Source organism: Lolium rigidum, chromosome 4 (assembly GCF_022539505.1).
Source record: "Lolium rigidum isolate FL_2022 chromosome 4, APGP_CSIRO_Lrig_0.1, whole genome shotgun sequence".
NCBI classification, from domain to species: domain Eukaryota; kingdom Viridiplantae; phylum Streptophyta; class Magnoliopsida; order Poales; family Poaceae; genus Lolium; species Lolium rigidum.
In genome coordinates, this window is record NC_061511.1 from 76514641 (window position 1) to 76534185 (window position 19545).

The 19545-nt window shown below is 44.1% G+C and overlaps 1 protein-coding gene and 1 non-coding gene across 2 annotated transcripts; both read left to right on the forward strand.

Moving 5' to 3' along the window:
* Nucleotides 1-1495: 1495 nt before the first annotated feature.
* On the forward strand, nt 1496-1567 carry TRNAP-AGG. Its single transcript has one exon. It is a non-coding gene; the product is annotated as a tRNA-Pro (tRNA).
* Nucleotides 1568-1633: 66 nt separating this feature from the next.
* On the forward strand, nt 1634-2764 carry LOC124647264. The gene is made up of 3 exons (XM_047187231.1): nt 1634-1825; nt 1922-2134; nt 2233-2764. The coding sequence occupies exons 1-3, from the start codon at nt 1634-1636 to the stop codon at nt 2674-2676; spliced, it is 849 nt and encodes a 282-aa protein (XP_047043187.1). The 3' UTR covers nt 2677-2764.
* Nucleotides 2765-19545: the final 16781 nt, after the last annotated feature.

The window sequence follows — 19545 nt, forward strand, 5'->3', positions numbered from 1 at the left end:
TGCTCGTACTTGAAGCGCTTTTGATGGCGAGCAACGTAGTTATCATTAGATGTGTTAGGGTTAGCATTGTTCTTCGTTTAAGCATGCTTACGTAGTGCAACCCTTGCATATCTAGCCGCCCTCACGCCTGTCTCGGGTGTGGGGGCGGCACCCGCTTGATCATTATTTAGTAGATGCTGGTCCGTTACGATTGCTCCTTGTTCTACAAGGATTAGTTTAATATCTGCAATAGTTTGGCCTTACAATGGGGGGAGGATCCGGTGGCACGTAGGGTGGCGTTCGCAAGTCCTAAACGGGATGTTCCTAGGATCAACTTCATGTTGGTTTTACGGCCTTGTTTAGGATCGGCTTACGAGCACCGTGCGTGGCCGCAAGGCCCAACCTGGAGTAGGATGATCCGGTTATGCGGTGAAAACCCTAAATCGTCGTAGATCTCATTAGCTTCATCTTGATCAAGCAGGACCACCAAGTATTCGTGCACCCCGCACGGATCATGGGTGGATCGGCTCTTTGAGCCGATTCACGGGATAACCTGAGAGCCGATCGAGGCTCGTATTTAACGTTTACATGTATGCCCTGCGAGGAAACTAAGCGAGGCATCCTCATCACCTTCCCGACCGGGTATAGGTCGGGTGGCACGCCCTTGCACTTCGCAGCGCCGCGTGTGACCAGAAGAGCATTGCGGGCCGTCGCTCGGAGGGGTCTCAGCCAGCCGCAGCTCTAGGCTCCCCCCGGCTCTACAGTGTTGACAAGGCCGCTGCCCGCCGGTGGGTTTTGGCAGTCAACAGCTCCTCGTGGTGTGGTAGATGCGTGGCAGTGTGCATGGTTGCCTTGTCGTCGAGGATGGTGGATGCCGGGGCGGCGGCCCCGGACGGTTGACGTGCGCCGAGGCGGCGGCCTCGGATGGTCTTGCGGCGATGACTCCATGGGGTGTTGTCATGGTCTTGCAAGGCTTGGGTGGCGTGTTGGTGCTACGTGGGTAGCGAGCTCGTCGGCCCGGCCTACACGACGGGGCGGTCGGTGTGGGCGGCATGTCGGGGCGGCGGCCCGGATCTTTTGGCGCGGCGTTCGTGGTCCGTGTGTGGTCGCCTTGGTAGTTTGGGCTACAAGACGTCCATGTCGTGCGGCGTTGCGGCTCGGCTCGCCTCCGAGCAGGGGACGCCGGAGCAGCGGCTCCGGGTTTGGTGGTGTGTGTTTGGTCGTCGGTGGTCCGGTATCGTGTGGGCGATGAGGCTCCGGTGTTTGTGCGGTTTTCGGCGGTTTCCCTTATAAACTCGGCCGCTCTGTATGGTTTTTCGGCCCGGTTTCCCTTATTAACTGAGCCAAATCTTCCTCTATCAATACATCGTGCAGCTCACCTGCCGAATTCTCAAAAAAAAAAAAAGAAGTCCCGTCGCCATGTAATTGCATTTGTACTGCAGGCACGCAACAGGATAAACATTACATGTTAGTTTTTCTTGGATAACAACTATTAGAATTTTATTATTACAACAAAGGGCATTTGGTCTAGTGGTATGATTCTCGCTTAGGGTGCGAGAGGTCCCGAGTTCAATTCTCGGAATGCCCCTATTTTTAAACTGATTTTTTCACTCTTTCTTTCTCCAATGTCGTTTTTTTTTTACTGAAGCGCATCATGGCAACATCGTTCTCAGCTCTGATGATTTTCCGCAACTTCTTCTTCCAGAACCATGCCAGCTTGTTGTCTCTCCATTATTTCCACACTACCAGAGGCTCTCTGCGGCGCGTGTGCCCGGCGCTGGACGCTTCTGTCCGTCGACCTGCGCACCACATCAGCTCCGAGCAAGACGACACACGCAATCCTCGTGTCCGTCAGTGACTGAATTGGCGTGACGACGCGATGCGACGCTAGCCCGCTCGGCCGCAGCCATTGTGCCAGCGCGCATCTTGTCCATATCCCCAGTCCCGACACGCCATCCTGCCGCGGCAACTATTTACCATCCTCGTCGCACTGCGTAGTCCATCTACTTCTCGCGGTTCCATCCTCTTCCTGCCATCGCCGGCAATGGCGAATCCCGGCGCCGGAGCGGCCGCGTCTCGCATGGCGCTGCTAGCGCTGCTGCTCGTCGCCGTCTTCGCGGGGTCCTCCCTCGCGCAGGCTCCAGGCAACCGCACCGTGAGTTTTCTTGCACGCTCACATCTCGCGGTGACATTCCAGAGTCTGGCAACAAACGACTGCCCTCTGACGCGCGCTGTTTTGGGTTCTGCGTGCAGGAGGCTGCGGCGGCGGCGGCGCGGACGTGCAAGTACACGGTGAAGGTGAAGACGAGCTGCGCGTCGCCGGCGCGGACGTCGGACGCGGTGAGCGTGGCGTTCGGTGACATGTACCGCAACGAGGCGTACGGCGCGCGGCTGCCGGGCGGCGGGAGGGCCTTCGAGCGCTGCGGCGCCGACACCTTCCACGTCAACGGCGCCTGCGGGTACGGCGTCTGCTACCTCTACCTCCGCCGCGCCGGCCGCGACGGCTGGGCGCCCGAGTGGGTCCAGGTCGCCGAGCCGGCGGGGCCTGGAGCCGGGGAGAGGCCCGCCACGTTTCGCTTCGGCGAGCCGCTGACGGACAATGTGTGGTACGGCCACAACCGCTGCCCCAAGGCCGCGCGCACGGCGGCGGCGAGGACGAACACCTCCTCGATTGATGCTGCTTCACCTCTAGGCTAGGCGAGCTGGTTCGGCTCTACTCACTAGTAACCAGGCACATCCAGAGTTCCCTTCCTGTATGTAATTGGCATCCACCGAGAATAATAATAAGCAGATTTCATGTTTCCATGGTCCATGGATAACAAAAAATGAACGATGGCACATTCGATCACTCCTGATGCTCCAAGGCCAAGGCCGCGCGCACGGCGGCGGCTCGGACGAACACCAATGCTACGGCGGCTTCGCCCTACGGGCGTCTTTGCTAGGCTGATCCAACTTAGGGGCCGTTCCGCTAGTGGAGATTAGTGGAGATAATACTCTAAAATATTGGATGAATTTCTGTTGTCACCCAATCCTCACAAAACCTCATCTCCAATCCACCGGGTAGGGGTAGAGTATTGAGATTTCAAAAAATTACACTAAAATTTGGGAAAAAATGGGGATAAGTGAGAATTAAACTCGCTCATACTTTAGCACCAAACATGTATTTACAATAAGATCTTGTTTGGTACTAGTATTTTAGTGGAGATTAGTGGGATAATAGTATTGGGTGAATCTCTGCTGTCACTCAATCCCCACAAAACCCCATCCCCAATCCACTAGGTAGAAGTAGAGTATTGGGGATTGACAAAATTACACTAAAATTTGAGGAAAAATGGGGATAAGTGGAAATTAAACTCGCTCATACTCTAGCACCAAACATGTATTGGGAATAAGTGGAGATTTGAAGTTTGGAGATACCTCATCCGTGAACCGCATGGCGTGGATGTGGCTAACTGCATCACGCTATTTTCCGCACGAAGAACAAAAGCTTTCGAACAGATACTTCATCCAAAAATCGTAAATACGATTTCGTTGATTTTACCGCTAGATTTTCAAACTAGTTCATCCAAGTTTTACAAGATTTTGTAAAAGGGGAACTAAAGGTTCCTAAAAACTATGTTAGCTAGCTTCGGATTTAGATTACCATCACCGGGACTTGGGGGCGGCGACCGGCGGCGGAGCTTCACTCCTCCTCCTCGTCGGAGTAGTAGACGATGACGATGCCACGTGATACGTTGCAAATGTATCTATAATTTTTTGATGCTCCATGCTTGTTTTACACAAATTTTTATATGTTTTGTTTACACTTCGTAGCATTTTTATGCATTTTCTGGAACTAACCTATTAACAAGATGACATAGTGTCAGTTCCTATTTGCTGCTGTTTTTGTATTTCAGAAAAGTTATACAAGAAATATTCTCGGAATTGGACGAAACGAAAGCCGACGTTCCTATTTTACTGTAACGAAGACGGAGTCCAGAGGGGAGACGGAAAAGTGCCAAGAGGCAGCCACACCATGCCTAGGCGCGGGCCACCCCCTGGCCACGCTTACGGGTGGTGTGGGCCCCTCGGGCGTCCATCGACCTCGCCCTTTCGCCTATAAATTCATCTGATCGGAAAAAACCTAAATACCCGAGCTTCCATCCACGAAAAGTTCTGTCGTCGCCGCCATCGTCGACCCTAGCTCGAGAGGGTTCTGAACCTCTTCTCGGCACCCTGCCGGAGAGGGAGATCTTCACCGCAGGCCTCTACATCGTCATGCCCACCTCCAAAGTGATGCGTGAGTAGTTCATCTCTGGACTACGGGTCCATAGCAGTAGCTAGATGGTTGTCTTCTCCAATCTATGCTTCATGTTTAGATCTTGTGAGCTGCCTATCATGATCAAAATCATCTTTATGTAATGCTACATGTTGTGTTTGTTGAGATCCGATGAATATTGAATACTATGGTTAGGATTGATTATATTCTTGGCATATGTTATTTGTGATCTTGCATGCTCTCCGATGTTAGTAGATGTTCTAGCCAAGTATGTGCTTGTGACTCCAAGAGGGAGTATTTATGCTCGATAGTGGGTTCATGCCTCTAGTAATCTGGGAGAGTGACAATAACTTCTAAGGTTGTAGATGTGTTGTTTCTACTAGGGAGAAAACAATAATGTTTTATCCAAGGACAATTCTATTGTTTACTATACACACTTTACTTAATGCAATAATTTGATGCTTGCAACTTAATACTGAAAGGGGTGCAGATGCTAACCTGAAGGTGGATTATTAGTCATATACGCAGTTGGATTACGGTCTATGAATCTTGTTGTAATGCCCAAATGAATCTCATAGTAATCATCTTGTCATGTATGGTCCTTATTCTGTCAAATGCCCAGCTGTAATTTGTTCACCCGACATGTTATTTATCTTTATGGAGAGACACCTCTAGTGAACTGTGGACCCCGGTCCTTTCTTTTACACTGCAAATACCTGTTCTTTTTATTGCCAACTACCACGGCAAAAACTGTTTTCTAGCATCCACACATTGTTCTCTTTATTTCACTGCAAACAAACATGTCTTTCCCTATTATACGTCTAATCCGTTGTTTTCAGCCAAACCGGTGAGATTGACAACCTCACTGTAAGATGGGGAAAAGTATTTCGGTTGTGTTGTGTGCAGGTTCCACTTTGTTGCTGAGACCGTTAGTGCACCCTGCCAAAGTCAGCTAGCAACACCTTCAGAAGTGATTTCTTTCTCCTATTGCTCGATTAAACCTTAGTTTCTTACTGAGGAAAAACATGTTACTGTGCTCATCATACCTTGCTCTTGGGGTTTCCCAATTGCGTGTTTTGCACAATATCAAGCTTTTTTCTAGTGCCATTGCCAGGGAAAAATAGGATTTCTGCAAGGGGAGTCTCTCATCTCCAATCTCTTTACTTTGTTATTGTTTTTCTTAGTTTATTTTACTTTTTTCTTGTTAGATGTTAGAGTGCTTGATACGTTGCAAACGTATCTATAATTTTTAATCATATGCTTGATACGTTGAAAAATAGGATAGATGTCTTATTTAGCATGTCATGTTAGATGTTATTTTAATCATATGCTTAGTAGTTATTGTTGTAGCATGACTTGTCTCAAATAGCTGAGAGTGCTTGATATGTTGCAAACCTATCTATAATTTTTGATGCTCCATGCTTGTTTTACACCAATTTATATATGTTTTGATTACACTTCGTTGCACTTTTATACATTTTTCGGCACTAACCTATTGACAAGATGCCACAGTGTCAGTTCTCTGTTTTCTATTGTTTTGTATTGAAGAAAAAGTTGTACAGGAAATATTCTCGGAATTGGACGAAACAAAAGCCGAAGTCAATATTTTACCGTAACGAAGACGGAGTCCAGAGGAGGGACGAAGAGGCGCCACAGGGCGACCAGACCACCCCATGGTGCGGGCCCAGGCCTGCCTGCGCCATGGCATGGTGTGGCCCCCCTGGCCTCCACCGACCTTGTCCTTCCGCCAATTTATTCACGATCTCGGGAAAAACCTAAACACTCGAGCCTCCATCCACAAAAAGTTCCGTCGCGGCCGCCATCGCAGACCCTAGCTCGGGAGGGTTCTGAAACTCTTCCCGGCACCCTGCTAGAGGGGGAGATCATCACCAGAGGCCTCTACATCGCCATGCCCGCCTCCGAAGTGATGCGTGAGTAGCTCATCACTGGACTACTGGTTCGTAGCAGTCGCTAGATGGTTGTCTTCTCCAATTTGTGCCTCATGTTTAGATCTTGTGAGCTGCCTATCATGATCAAGACCATCTTTATGTAATGCTACATATTTTGTTTGTTGGGATCCGATGAGTATTGAATACTATGTTGAGATCGATTATATAATTGTCATATGTTATTTGTGATCTTGTATGCTCTTTGTTGCTAGTAGATACTCTGGCCAAGTAAATGGTTGTGACTCCAAGAGGGAGTATTTATTCATGCCTCTAGTTTTCTGGAAGAGGGACAATAACTTCTAAGATTGTAGATGCGTTGTTCCTACTAGGGAGAAAACAACAATGTTTTATCCAATGGTAATTCTATTGTTTATTTTACACACATTGCTTAATGCGATAATCTGTTGCTTGCAACTTAATACTGGAAGGGTTCAGACGATAACCAGAAGGTGGATTATTAGTCATAGACGTAGTTGGATTACGGTCATTGTATTATGTTGTAATGCCTAAACGAATCTCATAGTAATCATCTTGTCATGTATGATCTTTATTCTATCAATTTCCCAACTGTAATTTGTTCACCCATCATGTTATTTATCTTTATGGAGAGACACCTCTAGTGAACCGTGGACCCTGTTCCTTTCTTTTACACTGATACAATTATCATGTTTTGTTTACTTACTACAAGCACTGTTCTCTTTAATTCCACTGCAAATAAACATCTATTTCCGCACTATACATTTAATCCTTTGTGTTCAGCAAAATCGGTGAGATTGAAAACCTCACTATAAGTTGGGGCAAAGTATTTTGGTTGTGTTGTGTGCAGGTTCCACGTTGTTGCTGACGCCGATAATGCGCCCTGCCGCAAGTCAGCTAGCAACACCTTCAGAAGTCACGCCTTTCTCCTACTGTTCGATTAAACATTGGTTTCTTACTGAGGGAAAACTTGCTACTGTGCTCATCATACCTTCCTCTTGGGGTTCTCCAACGGTGTGCAATCTGTGCTCATCAAGCTACTTTCTTGGCGCCGTTGTCGGGGAGAAAGAGGATTTCTGCAAGGGGAGTCTCTCATCTCCAATCTCTTTACTTTGTTATAGTTTTTCTTAGTTTATTTTACTTTGTCTTGTTTGCTTCATTGTATCAAAAACACAAAAAAAAATAGTTTCTTTTATAGTTGTTATTTTGTTGCTTTATTTTTAGCTCATTATGTTGATTCCTAAGTACGTTCTGAAAGACCTATAAATAGGTAGTGGTTCTACAATTGGGAGAGATAACATCGAAGAATTTTTTAATAATGTTAGTAAGCATAAAAATATTGAGGATAAATCCCTGGTAGAACTTGCATGCTCCTAATTATGAAACTGCTGCAGCTCATTTAGTTCAAATGTTAGAGGCTAGATTTGTTAGCCTTAACCCCATAATGCACCAAATGTTTCTTAAACTTCATGAAGTTGAGGATGATGAAAAGAGAGATTTTATCCTAGGGATGTTGTTATATAAGCTAGGAAAGTCTTTGATCGATTTAAGATGTTAGGCTCATGTGTAGATGTTATTGGTACACTTGAAAACATAGAAAAAAACCAAACATTAAAATAGGGAGGAAATAAAAGTACCAATACCTTTCAAACTAGGTGGAATACATGAAGCTTTGGAAAATAATTTTGATTGGATTGTTCCTGAAAACCCATTTGATGAAAGTGGTGAACATAAAAGTGCTGAGAGAGGGTATTCTAAAAGTTATATTGATAAAATACAAACCCTTGTTGAAAAGAATTCTGGCATTGATCTTGATGCTTCTTCACTTGATAATACTTGATGCTAGCTCTTTCTCTGCGCCTAGCTGAAAGGCGTTAAAGAAAAGCACTCTTGGAAGATAACCCATATTTTATTTTTGTTATTTTTTATTTTGTTGAGTCTTGGAAGTTATTATCTCTGTAATAACCTCTCCTTATTATTATTTCATTTTTGTGCCAAGAATAGCCTCTAATAGGAAGAAAATAACATTTGGGGAAGTTGCTCTCCGGAACAGATTCTGTGATGTCACCATAAAAATTCGTATTCCCAGCCAGAACGTAATTTTGCGCTGCAAATTTTTGAGCATATGCCCCAGGTTATTATCTAACTTTCGTTAATTGAACACTTTTCGATCTGAGCAATAAAAGATTTTCGAAGATCTTTGCCTGCTTTCCTGTTCTGACAGATTTCTGCCACTATTTGTATTTGCCTCTTAATCTCTTTCTTTTTGAGTTCTTTTGAGGAAAGAGCTTTTTGAAGAAGTTGCTACAGTAACTAATGTTTTAATAGATGTTTGATATATGTTAGAACTGAACCAAAGTGGATTTGTTATTTTGATTGAACTAATGCTGCTAATAAGAATTGTGTGAAGTTTTGTATGAAGGAAGTTTTCAGGTGTAGGGAGAGAAGAATGATGTAATGAGATGAAGTATGGATAAAAGCTCAAGCTTGGGGATGCCCATGTCACCCCAAGAAATATCCAAGAGGTACAAGCGTTAAAGCTTGGGGATGCCCAAGGCATCCGCTCTTCATCAACAAAGCATCAGATCATCTTTCTATGCGCTATATTCTTAGTGCTTCATATACTATGTGTTGTTCTTGGAGCGTCTTTATTTTTGTTTTGAGTTTTGTTTTGTTTTGTTTTGTTTTGTTTTGTTTTGTTTGCTATAGCATATGGTTGGATCGCAACATATTTGTTTTGGAGAATGACACACTCCATTTTAATTGCATAGAACGCTCTAGTTTTCGCTCTTATTGTTCTGCGAGTGTTCTAGTTTGCTAGTACTACGTTTAGCTCTTGGTTTTTCACTCGTATTTTGTTCAGAGCTTGTTAGTTTTCTTTATTCATGTATGATTATCTCTCTGGTCTTTATTGATTTTCATCTATGAGAGTTGTTTCAAATAAATTGATTGGTGTTGGAGACGAGTAAAAAGTTTCATGTTTATAGTGATGCAAAAGGAAGCTTGTCTAGACTGTGGCATAGACTTGGCATGTCATGTTGGATGTTATTGTTACTAGATGATACCCCGCGCGATGCTGCGGAAAATTTAGCTAAAGAAAAAATTATAAACGTAATATATTAAACAACTAAAACCACATATTTGTGTAAAGGGGAGATGGGGAAAAAATTAAACATGAATCTATTAACTATTAACCCCGACATAATTTTTTTAAGTATATAAGTTTTCTAGCAATCTTATGGGTATCTTCACCGATCATATTATACTTACAAATAAGAAGACAGATTAGTTGTGAAATGCGTCGCTAAAGCCAGATAGATGAAGCCTTCAATTTGGTTAGGTTACAATATCATTGCTTTTGGTTGAGAATTTGAGATACTCATGGAGCATGTGGTAATATGGGAAATCATAAACCAATGAAAAACATGTGAAAGTATTGAACATTCGAATCCTTTCACTCCTTAAACTGGAAAACACAAATGAGTACACTGCACAAAGCAAGAGAACCGTTGTATGATTCGGACATAGTTTCCGTTGCAAGAGAACGATATGTGCTTCTTCTCCTTGTTCAAAAAATACACACTGAATTTTCCTAAGGTAGATTCCATTGGCCTACGGCGAAAGATCAACAACCATCTTGCCAAGATGAATATAATTGAGCTTATGTAATTTAATCCTTCCGAGTACGGACTATACCTGAGTAGGAAAAGACCAAGATGCGGAGTAAACTTAAACTTTAAAGTAACAATATAAAACAGGGGATTAGGGGGAAGCCTGGAGCGCCTATGATATATAGTTTCCTCAGTGCGATCGTGCAACCGTGTGAATGATCCCACGCATGTGAGAATCTCCGCATGCTTTCTCTGCTTTAGCTCTCTCAGGAAGCTGCACTTGAGACATATTTGTTCACAAAGAAATTCGATAAGCAAGTACCAAACAATTAAAGTGTACTCCATTCGCAAGCAATGAACGACAACTAAAAGAAGGAAATTGACATCTTCAAGCGCAGATCTGGAAAGGACAGAGGCACCTTCAAATTCCGGATTAAGAAGCAAATTCATCTCGTAGAACCGGCCATCAAGGCTATTAGAAGGAATGCATGATGATGCGCCAACTCATGACACCATGAAATGGAGAAGCCGGAATGGAAAGTAATGGCAGCGTCTTAGAAAAGCAGAGCGAACCGAGTGAAGCTAATATATAGGTTGTCGGCCCGGCCGGCAGCGCTTGCTTTCCTTGCCAGTTATTATAATTTCGAACGATTCATTTCTACCACTATTGCGGGGAGATGAGAAGATTGCACCCACTAAAACTGCAATTTAAACTCTGAATTATTTTGTGGGGTAGCTGAGAAGTTAAGAGTAATAATGGATGAGCGGGTGCTAATTATCAGCAAAAAGAAATATGGAACATCATGGAGAGAACCGTAAAGCATGGAAGTGGTGACAGGAAGAGGGCAACCATCCGCACTTGGTTTGCATGCATGATACATGAGGTAACCAATATGGTGGGCCTGCTGAGGTGGCATAGTTGCATGTCAAGAGAAATATGTTAGTGGGGATGATCTTCTTAGTTATATAGGATTATATTCTTAGTATTTATTGTTGTAGCATGACTTGTCTCAAATATCTGAGAGTGCATAATGTGCTATTGAAAGAATCATGTGTTGTTTCCATCATACAAAGCATAATATTGTGGTATTCTCCTTTGATGCTTGACGACCCACAAGTATAGGGGATCACAAAAGTCTTTGAGGGAAGTAAAACCCAAATTTGTTGATTCGACACAAGGGGAGCCAAAGAATTTTTATAAGCTTTAACAGTTGAGTTGTCAATTCAGCTGCACCTGGAAATAGACTTGCTCGTAACAGTTTATCAGTAGTAACAGTTTTATAGCAGTGGTAGTAGTGAAGTAACAACAGTAATGAAATAAAAACAGCAGTAGCGAGGATTGTAGTAGACAGCAGGATTAAAATAATGTAGGCACAGGGATGGATGAACGGATGCTGCATGAATAAGATAGTTCATATAATAAGCAAGACGTGGGTATTGCAAGTAATAATGATAAAAGAATCCTAGTATAAAATAACCATAGGCGCGTGTTCCTATTTAGTCGTGCGTGCTCGCAATGAGAAACTTGCACGACATCTTTTGTCCTACCAGCTGATACGTCCAAAACGTATCTACTTTCCCGAACACTTTTGCTATTGTTTTGCCTCTAATTTGTGTATTTTGGATGCAACTAACACGGACTAACGCTGTTTTCAGCGAAGCTGTTACTGGTGTCTCGTTTTTGTGCGAAATCCAACTTTCAGGAAAAACCTCGGGATTTTGACGAAAGGGCCTATTTTCCCAGAATACTGACGGAGCCAGAGGGACAAGTAAGGTGGAGGCCCGAGGGCCCCACACCATAGGGCGGCGTGGCCCAGGGGGGGCCTGCGCGGCCCTGTGGTGTGGCCCCCTCGGCCGGCCTCCGACGCCCTCCTTCGGACTACTTATTCGCCTCGACCTAAAAGCGCACGGGAAGAAGTCGAAGTCGCCAGAAACCCTCCAGAACGCCGCCACATCGCAAAACTCCGTCTCAGGAGCCAGAAGTCTCCGTTCTGGCACTCCGCCGGGACGGGGAATTGGAGGAGATCATCACCGCCATCACCGCCAACGCCTCTCCATCAACCAACAATGTTTCCCCCATCCATGTGTGAGTAATTCCCCCGCTGTAGGCCGAAGGGGATGGTAGGGATTGGATGAGATTGGTCATGTAATAGCATACGATTGTTAGGGCATAGTGCCTAGTGTCCGTAGATGGTACTTTTATGATATTGTTGCAACTTGTTATGCTTAATGCTTGTCACTAGGGCCCGAGTGCCATGATCTCAGATCTGAACATGTTATTGATTCATGAAGATATTCGTTGTTTATGATCTTACCTGCAAGTTGTATACACATGTCGTTGTCCGGAACCAATGGCCCCGAAGTGACGAAATCGGGATAACCGGAGGGAATGGCGAGTGACGTGAGGATCACATGTGTTCACGGAGTGTTAATGCTTTGCTCCGGTACTCTATTAAAAGGAGTACCTTAATATCCGAGTAGTTTCCCTTGAGGCCCGGCTGCCACCGGCTGGTAGGACAAAAGATGTTGTGCAAGTTTCTCATTGCGAGCACGTACGACTATAATTGGAACACATGCCTATTGATTGATTAGTACTTGGATACCGTTTTATTATTATCTGCAAATGCCCTGCTATGATTGTTACATGGGTTTCTCTCATCCATGCAACGCCCGTCATCCGTCCCCGTGCCTACAGTATTTTAATCCTGCTGTTTACTAAAATCACTACTGCTGTCTTTGTTACTCTGCTGTTGTTATTTCACTACTGCTCTTGCTATAAAGCTGTTACTACTGATAAACTCTTGCGAGCAAGTCTGTTTCAGGTGCGGCTGAATTGACAACTCCGCTGTTAAGGCTTTCAAGTGTTCTTTGTCTCCCCTTGTGTCGAATCAATAAATTGGGTAATACTTCCCTCGAAGACTATTGCGATCTCCTATACTTGTGGGTCATCAAGACTATTTTACGGCGCCGTTGCCGGGGAGCATAGCTTTATTTGGAAGTTCACTTGGATTGATATTGTTCGCTGTAAATTCTCCATCATGGGTAAACCTCGCGATACTAAGGTCGCCATATTACCATCCACTACAAGAAAAGGTACAACTCTGAGTACCTCTGCTGCTCTTGATTCACCATCTGTGATTGATAAACTTGTTTCACCACCACAAGCTTCAAATGCTGATACTTCTGCTGAATCTGAAAACTCTCATAATATCGATAATATTTCTGCTGTGCTTGATGATAGTGGTTCATTGGGAACTTTTCTAGATGCTTCAATTGCTAGGTCTAGACAAATTGAAATTACTGAAACTCCGATGCTACTACACTGTTAATTCACCCGAACTTGAATACTCTAGTGATGATCTTGATGAAGATTATGTGGAACTTGATGATGATTTTATTGAAAAATGCCATGCTACTACTGATGCAAGAAAAATTAAAAAGTTGCTTGCGTGAACATACTCGTTAGATATAAAGCTGTCTCCCGATCCTAAATTTGCCACATCTCCTATAAATATTAGGGATAAAGATTATGATTTTTCTCTTGATCTATCTCATATAGCTATTGTTGAGAAAACACCCTTTTGTGGTACTGAAAAAGAAAGTCTTTGTTGAACACATGATCGGGTTATCTACTTTGAGTAGCTTGTTTTCTGATGATGTTAAGAAGCGTACTTACTTTGTTGCTAAAATCTTTCCATTCTCATTAAAGGATGACGCTAAAACTTGGTATAATAGTTTGCCACCTAGTTCTATTAAAAGTCCAAAAGAATTGCTCAATGTTTTCTTCCGGAAATACTTTCCTGCTAGTGCTCAACATGCTGCTTTGCAGAGAGTTTATAATTTTGATCAAGGAGATGAAGAGAAATTGCCCGAGGCTTGGGCGAGATTTTGCTCTCTTATTAGAGCTCCGCTCGACCATGATTTAGAAAAGCATGATTTACTTGATATATTTTATAGTGGACTAACCATTGAGTCTAGGGCATACCTGGATAGTTGTGCTGGTTGTGTTTTCGGAAAAGAACTCCGGACGAAGCTGAAGAATTATTGGCTAAAATAGGCCGGAATTATGATGATTGGACTACGCCTGAACCAACTCCAACGCCAATAGTGAAGAAGAGGGGTTTAATTAAATTGAATGATGAAGATATGAGGGAAGCCAAGAAGTCTCTCAAGGAGAAAGGTATTAAATCTGAAGATGTGAAGAATCTACCTCCCATAGAAGATATATGTGAGATAATTCCCCCTTCATCCATGATTGAGGTAAACTCCCTTCAACGCTTTACTAGGGAAGATATTCCGTATTCAAAACCTCCTGCACAATGCTTAGATGAGTTTGATAATTATATTGTTAAGCAAGAAAATTTTAATATGAGAGTAGAGAATCATCTAATGGAAAATTCTCAAGCTATTAGTGAATTGCATGATATTGTGGAGAGAACCTCCAATGATGTTAAGATGCTTGTTAAACATTTTCATATGGTTCAAACTCAAATTGATCAACTCACTAAAGTGCAAAATGACTTGTTAGGAAATAATGCTAAAGAAAAACATGCTTATGAAGTAACAACTAGAGGTGGTGTCTCTACCCGGGATCCTCTATATCCTGAAGGGCATCCCAAAAGAATTGAACAAGATTCTCAACAAACTAAAACTAGTGCTCCATCTAAGAAAAAGAAGAAGAAACATAAAAATGTTGTAGAATCCTCTGAACCTGCTAATGATCTTTACTATTAAATTGGAGTTGGTCATTTGACACTCAACGCGTTTGGTGGTCGTCATTGAAAACATCCTAACCGTCAAATCTAATTTGGAAGTCTCCGCTTAAAATCCATCCGTCGGATCCGCTTTCACCGTATAAATGTCCCTAGCCTCTAGGCTAATCATGGTATGTATCAATCACGGTAATCAATCTTTGTCTACTACCTAAAAAATGAAATCGTGTTCTGAGTTTCGCTTCCTCGCACGATTGCCTTCGCTGCCGGCCATCGCGCGGAGAATGAAGTCAACGCGACCGGATGCTGACGCTGCCCAAGCGCCCCTCTCCTGCACCTGCACGGCGTCCCTGCCCGCATCTTCTTCCTTACGACGTTGTGGCTCTCGTACCACATCTGTTATCCCCATCTGGCTCAGTAGCATCTCCGTCGCAACTCTGCATCCATCTCCTTCTCACGAGACGCATCGCTCATCCAAACCCTAACCCCGGTTCTCAGCTTTCGGCTAGCGCCAAGATAATGGGGATAGGTGACGGCGGCATTCTGATAATGGAGCTCATATAGATCAAGCACGCGCCAAGATCCCTCTTGGACATGGGCGGCAGGGGCTCGACCGATCCATCTGATGGTGTTGGCAAAACAAGAGATGCTGACCCATGTGGCTCGGTCCCAGCAGTGGTGGCGATGCGACTGAAGATAATGCATACGCAAGTGGACTGGCTCCAGCGCCGCCTCACAGGCATCAGCCCGCTCGCCCAGGAGATGGTCAGGACCCAGTAGCTCCCGTCATGCATTCTATTCTTGCCTGTGCAATTGCCAAACTTGAATCGGTATGTCACTTTTTAAATTTCAGGGTATTGATTCTCTGGAAAAGTAAAATATTGCTTCCGGCTTTTGATTTATGATTTACCTAAAGCTGGCTGGTATGGGGTTGGTGGTCCTACGTGGTGTGGCGTCGTCGCCGCGTGGGAGGTGCTTGTGCCAGTGGTTCGCAGGCTGGCGGCGTTGTGGGTCTCCCTCATCTCCGTTCGGCAACGTAGGAGTGCGGAGGTTCGGCTGCTCCGAGCGAAAGCTGATGGCGCGGCAGCTGCGGATGTCGCTATCCTCTTGGGGGTCTTCATGGAGCCTTCGACCTCCTCCGCTCCCGGAGCATAGTTTTCGGGCGAAAGCCTAGGCCGTGTTGTGCAGGGCCGGACGACGGCGTCGATCCACGTCGCTTCCCTCTTGGGGACGTCGTCTTGAAGACTTTGTTCCCCAGCGTGCTTTCCTGAGGCTGGACTCGCACGGTATCGCGGCGGGTGGCCGGCGATGTGTGAGGTCCGTGTGGTGGCTTGTGTGACAACGATGGCGGTGTTGAGCGATGGTTTGGTAGCGTCAAGACCTTGGCTTCGGCGAGCGTCTGAGTTTCTTCGTCTTGTGCTTCGCTTGCGGTGGAGTCGGAGCTGCTATGGTTTGTCGAGAGTCTTCATTTGTGCAGCGTACGATGACCTGCAGGGTGGCCCTCTGGCGATGATCTTCCTCGGCGCAGGTCTTGCGCTTATCCTCTTCAGAGCTCGTCATCAGAGTCGGAGCTGCCTGTTGCTTCACGAGGAGTCGCTTTGTTTGGCGTTGGCCGGCTTGAGCTTCACGGTGCCGCTTCGGCAAGGTCTTGGTGGTTGGTTCTTCGGTGAAGTCGGAGTCGCTGAAGAGTGATGATGATGACGTTGAAGGTCAACCGCGATGACTTCTCGCTTCGGCGGCCTGTGTATCTTGTGTGGGTTGCCAGGGTGGCTTTGTGTCCCTGCGGCGGTCGTGCTCCATGACGGTCAACGGGGCACTTGTTTCGGTTTTCGGCCGGTTTTCCGCTAATAAACTGGCCAAATTCTGTACTTCTTCTTTATTAATGAAAATGGCAAGTCTTTTGCCTCGTTTCAAAAAAAAAAAAGCTGGCTGGTATGTGTTTGGACGCCCATTTACCTCAATTAATTAATGTTCAAAGAAGTGGTGTAGTGATAGATGGTGTAACAGAGACATTGTGTCTCTTTTATCTTCCATAAATCGTACAAAAGCGTTCTATACTCTTTCACGTGGTGTGATATATGTTCTGATCAAATTCTCACATGTAGTTACCTTTAATTTAAGCAATACAACATATAAGATGTTTGTGGATATTAACTACAATTTCTGCAGTAGTAAATTCAGAAAGATGCTCTTTATATATTAGAAAAATTATATATGCTTATCTTGGATTTGTCATTAGTACAATCATGAAATCATTTATTGGAGATTAGTCTGCTGACTAGGTGTACTCAACAAATGGTACATTTCTTGACTTGTATGTGCTACCTGATGCCTTTTAGTTTTACACTTCAATTTTTGTAGGTTGCTGATGCCTGCTACATAAGTGCCTTCACCTTTACAGGAGAAGGAACAAGGTTGCTAAATCCATAGCTCTACTGTTAGCACCTTTATTCATGAGCCATTTTCTACAAACAAGTAATTTTGTTGCAGCTTCCCAATATTGCCTGCAGATCTTGGTAATTTTACGAACCTCTAGCACCCATGTCTACATCTTTTTTACTTTCATTTCACATGCAACCTTCAACTATAAAGGTTTCAATTTTCATATGGCTGATTTCTTCTGTCAGTCTTTCTCTTGAGCATGTTCACAAGAAGATATACATTTCTCAGTTGTATGTAGTATCAACCGTGTTTGATGCAATGATTTTGAATGAGATAACACCTTTTGCACGACGGGAAATATGTAAAGTAGGTAACTGAAGGTGAACTCAAGTCATGAAGTATTCACTTCTCATGCAGGACCCCATTAGCTCAGTTCAATTAAAATATCTGACATCTCAGATGTTTGTTTAGGTAACTGTTATTTCCAACCTGCGATAGGCAAGTGATATGCATTTGGTTTAACTATGAGCATTAATATCTAGATTTTTTTAATGGTTGTGGACCCTAAGCTCCCTCTTAGCGCTAATGAACCTGATTACACCCACATGTTTTATCAAGCTTTATACTCATTGATCCTTAAACTGAAAGGCATATGATGTTTTATCAATCCACCTTGAGTAAAACTTTGGGATAACGCACAACTCACATAGCTTCGTATTTGTTAGTTTTTTCACAGCTCTGAGGTGGGAGTGCAATATCTCTGAAGTGATGGGCTATGGGGATGACTACGTCGATTTGTCGGACTTGGAGAAAACACTGGTGGATAGCAGCGAGTGCCACGGGTGACTACAAAGCACAGTGGTGGCATTGTTGGAGTGGGGCCACTAAGATGTATATATAGTGGTGGTGCAACGGCCAAAGAGATGAAAAAGAGTGGCCGGTGGGAGAGGGGGAGGGAAATGGAGTCCATCTACACTTAAATTAGATGGCTCTGCCACCAACTACTATAAGGGTCGTGTTACTCCATGTGGTTGCTTAAATTTAAAATACTTTATCTATATTTCTGTCTATTTAGTGTGTTTCCTTTGATTATTTTTTCCTTTGCTTTTTTGTGAAGTGTTTTGCCTCATTACTGTCCGGTCATCTCATGGCTCATCTGTGATTTGGCAGGGACAAGATAAGGGAGTAGATCAATGGTGGAGCTAGATTGGAGCAAACCTCGGGCCGAAACTAAACGCAAAGAAAGCTCTAATAATTTCATATTTTGTACACAAAATTGGGTACAATTGCAAGGATGCACATATAATTTCATTGCAAAAATTTTAAATCCATGAATCAATTCAATTTTGGATAGTCGGCTTAAATCAATCCAATTGAAGACAAGATGAATAGAAATTATGTAGCTCACATGGGAGCCACACCTGAGCCGGAAAGTAAGGGACTAGGTACCGCAGAGCAGAGATGCACCAGCACGTAGCGCCAGCCGACGGTCGATAGGTCACGCGGAGCAGGAGGCTGGAGGTGACAGCACAGCAGTGGGTCCGGGAGCCTGCGGGCCGAGTAAGATAAACTGGCCAGCGGCGATGATGTTGTTGCGGTGCACGCGACCGGCCGCAGCCATGGGGAGCTCGTGCGTTCGGCGCACCCTCGATGTCCACATGCTTGTTTTGGTGCCTTGGACATTTTGGGCAGGAAAAAAATGGGGGTTGCAACCAGGGCCAAATCCAGTATGTATATAGGTACCATGCCGGAAAAAAGTTCCTACGCCCCAGGCCATGGCCCTGGTTGCCCAGGGCGTAGCTCCGTCGTCATGCATGCATGTGATCAGTCTCCTACATCAGTCTTGAATTTAATGCTCGTCGAATTACGCAGGTTTGATTTCAACTCTTTGATAGTTTGTGGTTTTATTTGTAGTGTATGCTTAATATCGTTTCAATTTTCACAGCTCAATGTAGTACCATTTCTTGCCAAAAGTGGAAGCGCATAAATGTGTACCAGATTTTATTTAGTACTTCCAAGTATGTTTGCATTGAGCATTATTGTTCAAGGGTTGCACGGTCGAGCCAATATTAAGTCCCCTTATATACTGAACTGCCACACACGGGTGCAACTAGATTATATTGTTTGATGTTTATAGGCTATTAGGCTTTAATGCAATGAAACGGGTTTGCAATAGTGGTACAGGGGAGTCATGTCCCCGTGACTCTGATGAATATCACCATCTGCTTCGAATCATCACATTTGGACATGAATAAGTGGTAGGAACAAGAGATTTGGTAGGAAAGGATTCTGAATGTTGCTAAGTTGGAAGTCACAAATTTGTTAGCATATCCAAAGCTTTTGGTTGACAAAAGGAACTAGGGCTTTAGCATTTAAAGCTTGCACACTGATCATGTTGCTAACCTCGCACAATGATCTAAAGGAATATCATTGTTAGCATATCCAAAGCTTTTGGTTGACAAAAGGAATATCTAGGGCTTCAGTATTTAAAGTTTCCACAATGATCTGAAGAAATATCTAGGGTTTCAGTATTTAAGGCCTGTGAACCTTGAGAAACCACACTGATCAAGGAATGTAAAGAAAGGAAGTTGCTCACCTCGCCTCTAAAAAAGCACAATGATGATGTTGTTGTTCGGTTTCACAGTAGCAAAAATAAAAAGGTATAATTCAATATATTT

What these genes read in the sequence shown, in the direction of transcription:
- LOC124647264 (XM_047187231.1), top strand. Translation starts at nt 1,634, where the DNA reads ATGGCAACATCGTTCTCAGCTCTGATGATTTTCCGCAACTTCTTCTTC. An exon ending in ACGACACACGCAATCCTCGT is followed by an intron (nt 1,826 to 1,921) that starts GTCCGTCAGTGA and finishes CCATATCCCCAG; the next exon opens with TCCCGACACGCCATCCTGCC. An exon ending in AGGCTCCAGGCAACCGCACC is followed by an intron (nt 2,135 to 2,232) that starts GTGAGTTTTCTT and finishes TTCTGCGTGCAG; the next exon opens with GAGGCTGCGGCGGCGGCGGC.